We start from the raw sequence: 5,106 nt of genomic DNA on the forward strand, positions 1-5,106 counted from the left end.
TAGATGTACCCCAATGTTCATGGCAACATTATTTATAATAGCCAAGATTTGGGAGCAGCCCAAGTGTCCATCAGTATATGAGTGGATAAAAATGCTGTGGTACATTTACATAATATAGTACTCCTCAAGTCATACAAAGAGAAGGAAATTTTACCCTTTGCAACAGCTTGGATGGACCTGGAGAACATTATGCTAAGTGAATTAAGCCAGTCAGAGAAAAACAAACACCATCTGATTTCACTCATATGTAGAATCGAATGAGCTAACAATTAAATATTATTCAACCTTTAAAAGGAAGGAAATTCTGACACATGCTACAACATCAGTGAACCTTGAAGAGATTATACTAGGTGAAATAAGCCAATTACAAAAGGACAAATTTTGTGTGATTCTAGTTATATGAGGTATCTAAAGTAGTAAATTTTAGAAACAGAAAGTAGCATAGTGATTGCCAAGGGTTGGGGTAGAGTGGATTTTGTTTTCTTTACTCTGGCCACCCCTAGGAACTGGATGAGTCCCAAAGATTGGAGAGAGGCTGCACTCCAGGGGACACTTAAAGAAGCCACTGAGATCACTTAGGGAGAGACATGGAGTTTTAGAAAAATCCCTGAGAGGAAACGTAGACTAAACCACTGCTTCACATGTTAAATGTCTCAGCAAACTCCTAGAACACAAGCATCTGGAGCCTCCAGAAATGAAGGAAGTCCAATGAACCACAGAGAGTGCCCTCAGCTGGACTTTTCATCATTGGAGCCAGTGAAAAGGAGATGCCTTTATATTCAGCACCACTGTGCCCATCCCTCTCTCCAAGATGAGCCAACAAATCCATCACTGTATGTAGGGAAAAAAAGGACTAATTGTCCACATTACAACCACTGCTGTGATACAGTGCAGAGTGCCTTTTACTTTATAAAATCTGATTATTCATTGTTCCTCTACAGTGGGATAGTGTAAACGTTCCATATGTGAATACAGGACACTTAATGTTCATTGGGTGAAAAGTCATGCACCCTCTGTGAAGCCTGTCTGTAAAATGAGTAGTTAAAATAAATCATCTGCACCATTTTTTCCCAACTTCTATGATTTTGTTTATTAGAGACCATCTTTCTGAAAATAATTTCACTTCCCAGGAATAATCAGGTGGTATACTCTTCTCTCAGACTACCTGAGAAGACAGTAAACCAAGTGAGGGAGATTTGGAAGAAGACTATGTAATCAAGTTATTATTCTTGAAGTGGGCAGACTGGTGAATTGATTGATTGATTGATTGATTGGTTTCTTTTATTGGAAAGGAGAGTATGAAAGAGCTGGTCCCCTAGGATTGTAGCTCATATGATAATTTATGAATCCCAAAAACATAAGAAACAGTATGTTTATGGCATAAAATGGTGAACATGCCATTCTAATACCCTAACTATTCCCGGCAAGTAACTTTGGAGGCTTTGGAGGATAGAGTTGTGCTTGATAGGGTCAGTTTATTCTATCAATGGTTAAAGTGAAAATTGATTACTTTTTTCCACTAAGCTCCTCACCCTTTGAACATCTCCTTACTTATCTACACTTTCACCAACGGCTACAAGAAAAATAATGTTGCTAGTAATAAACCTTATATGGACTGGTGGTAGAAAAGACAAAATGAGGTATGAAGTTGTCCGTGTACAATGGAGAGTGTCCTGAACTGTTATTCACAGTAAGCAGACATAGTCCATTTTTCAGAAAGAAGAACAGGAAGCACAGATCTCATGAATCTGCTTCCTGGTTTAAATCTATGAGCTGGACTTAGTTCATGACTCACAGAAGGAAAAGTGGTTTGTTTATACTTCATAAATAACAGTTTGAGAATCATATATTGAGCACCTTATTCAGTGAAGGTGGCTTTAAAAAACTGTTTAAAAATGCCTTTGGCCCTGGCCAGTTTGGCTCAATGGGTAGAGGGTCGGCCTGCAGACTGAAGAGTCCCGTTTTCAGTTCTGGTCAGGGGCACGTAGCTCAGTTGCAGGCTCCTCCCCAGCCCGGACCCTGGTCAGGGCTCTGCAGGAGGCAACCAATTGATGTGTCTCTCTCACATCAATATTTCTCTCTGTCTTTCCCTCTCTCTTCCACTCTTTCTAAAAAAAATCATTGGAAAAATATCCTTGGGTGAGGATTTTTTAAAAATGCCTTTAAATTCAACGTTGATTGGAAAACTGTACTTTAGAATTTGGATGCTAAAATCTCCTTTATTATTATTTTTTTTATCCTCACCCAAAGATATGTTCTTCATTGATTCTAGAGAGAGAAGAAGGGAGAGGGAGAGAGAAACACTGATGTGAGAGAGAAACATAGAACAGTTGCTTCTTACATGTGCCTAGACCAGGGATCAAACCTGAAATCTAGGTAAGTGCTCTGACTGGGAATGGAAACCACGACCCTTAGGTGCACAGGACTTCTCTCCAACCAACTGAGCCATACTGGCCAAGGCTCAACCCTCCCTTTTTTTTATGTTTTTAAAAACCACCAACAGGGGACTAGTGATACTGTATTGAAGTTCAAATCTCAGTTTCTTCTCTGTTCTTTGCCTTTCAAATTTCTTTATCTTCCATTTTTGACAAAGTTATGACTGGTGACCTTAAATATATAAGGCAAGAGATCTGAATTTAAAAAGAAAACTCAATATTGAAACTACTATTTTTTAAGACTAATAATCAATGCCTTTTTAATATTAATCAAGTGCAAGATTACTCTGTTGATAAAACACAAAGATTTGTACATTTTTGTTTAACTCTTAAATATAAATTCTTAAATATTACAGAAAAGTATCCACCTGTCTAAATATTTGAAAATGTCCCCTCTTCCCTTTCATAGAACAAAATTAATTTTACAAGATAAAACTGCAGATAAAACCCCATTTGATCTCCGATCCTTTTGTTTTTATCACCTAAAAATACTTACTATATGAACTAAACCTTTATATTGAAAGCACCATTTTCTTTATTTTATCTAGATAAGATCTTAATATGAAAAGTAAGACAGTTCATTTTGTGTAGTATGTGTAAAAACATGAAGATAAACATTTGCAAATAATATTCTCATTCATCCTTTAGAGCAAAGGTATTTTATATGTTGGGTCTTTAGTACATTTTTTTAGGTGTCACTCAACTGGTTATAGTGATATTTTAAAAGAAAATCTTTGAAGTAAAATTTAAGAACATCTTTGAGTCTTGAGTGTAGTGACATCTGTGACAATCAATTCAGTTGGTTAGACTATTCTGAAAAGCCAGTGTCTTGGAGTAAGTTTTATATACCTGTGCAATTCAACTAATTCTGTTTGGTTGCCAAGGATTTAATCCACAATTACACCAGCTGCCCTCAAAATATACCCTCCCCCCCTTTTTTTAACAATGTAAGCTGAATAAGAAAGTGGATGAATTTGTGCATAAAGACCTTTAATAACCTTTAGAAAAACAAACTCAAATCTAAAAATGTCTTCTTAAGGATCAAAGCAAAAATGAAATGAATTTGTCTGGTTGTACTACTGGTGTGGAAAACTACTGCTGCATTTGAATTCTAGAAAACTAATACTGATATTTAGAACCACAATCATTTCAAAATAAGGGGATTTAGTCCCATCTGGTCTCAAAATATCTCATATACAGGGTGTCCCCCAAAAAAATGTACATATACTCTAACAGCTGATAGCTCAATTTTGAAAATGAAATGTATTTTAATAAACACTGCCTCGATAATTATTCAAAGTGTGTGCATACATTTTTGGGGACACCCTATATTTTTCCTATAGAGTTTAAGTTCTCTTCTCAATAAGGTCCTTGAGATAGATATGTAGGAAGCCAGTCAACTTGGGTTTACACTCATGTCTTTCTTCTTCGTAGATTTAAGACCCATGAACAGGTCAGCAACACACCTTGTGACTGAGTTTGTTCTCCTGGGATTCCCTGGTTGCTGGGAGATACAGATTTTCCTCTTCTCACTGTTTTTGGTGATTTATGTCCTGACCTTGCTGGGGAATGGAGCCATTATCTGTGCAGTGAGATGGGACCCACGACTACACACACCCATGTACTTTCTGCTGGGAAACTTTGCCTTCCTTGAGATCTGGTATGTTTCTTCCACTGTTCCTAACATGTTAACCAACATTCTCTCCAAAACCAAGGCCATCTCATTTTCTGGCTGCTTCCTCCAGTTCTATTTCTTCTTTTCCCTCGGCACAACAGAATGTCTTTTTCTGGCAATAATGGCTTATGATCGGTACCTGGCCATCTGCCACCCACTGCACTACCCCACCATCATGACTGGGAAATTCTGTGGAATGCTGGTGTCTCTATGCTGGATCATCGGATTCCTTGGCTACCCAATCCCCATTTTCTTCATCTCCCAACTCCCCTTCTGTGCATCCAATATCATTGATCACTTTCTGTGTGACATGGACCCACTGATGGCTCTATCCTGTGCTCCAGCCCCCATTACTGAATTTATTTTCTATACTCAGAGCTCCCTTGTCCTCTTTTTCACTGTTATGTATATTCTTCGATCCTATATTCTGTTGCTCAGAGCTGTTTTTCGGGTCCCTTCTGCAGCTGGTCGGAGAAAGGCCTTTTCCACCTGTGGTTCTCATTTAGTTGTGGTGTCTCTTTTCTATGGGACAGTCATGGTAATGTACGTGAGCCCTACATATGGCATCCCAACTTTGATGCAGAAGATCCTCACCCTGGTGTATTCAATAATGACTCCTCTCTTTAATCCCCTGATCTATAGTCTTCGTAATAAGGACATGAAGCTTGCTCTGAGAAATGTTCTATTCAGAATGAGAATTAGTCAAAATTCATGAGCCAAAAAATGTGCCTTACTTCCAAGTTATAATAAGTAATAAGGTGAAGATGTATAAGTTCTTTCAATGGTCTCACTCTGAGTAGTTAGAGGCCATATATTTTTTCCTGGAAGTGTACCCAATTAAATACCTATGCTGACTACAAAAGCCTTAATTCACTGGACTGCAACATACAATGAAATCTTTTAAAGGATTTCCTTAATGAAATAATAAAATGGGAATCCTATATGAGGGAAATTAGACTTCCCTGAAAGGTTTATTATCAGTTTTAGGACAAGTAT

General features: G+C 37.7%; 1 protein-coding gene across 1 annotated transcript; it reads left to right on the forward strand.

Annotated features, from left to right (window-relative positions):
- Positions 1-3,850: 3,850 nt before the first annotated feature.
- On the forward strand, positions 3,851-4,825 carry LOC308254510 (olfactory receptor 11H4; the record flags this gene model as incomplete). Its single annotated transcript, XM_080680616.1, has 1 exon — positions 3,851-4,825. One exon carries the CDS (start codon positions 3,851-3,853, stop codon positions 4,823-4,825), a length of 975 nt encoding a protein of 324 aa, XP_080536742.1.
- Positions 4,826-5,106: the final 281 nt, after the last annotated feature.

The sequence above is a fragment of the Plecotus auritus genome (genome assembly GCF_963455305.1).
Source record: "Plecotus auritus genome assembly, chromosome: 1".
Lineage (NCBI taxonomy): Eukaryota > Metazoa > Chordata > Mammalia > Chiroptera > Vespertilionidae > Plecotus > Plecotus auritus.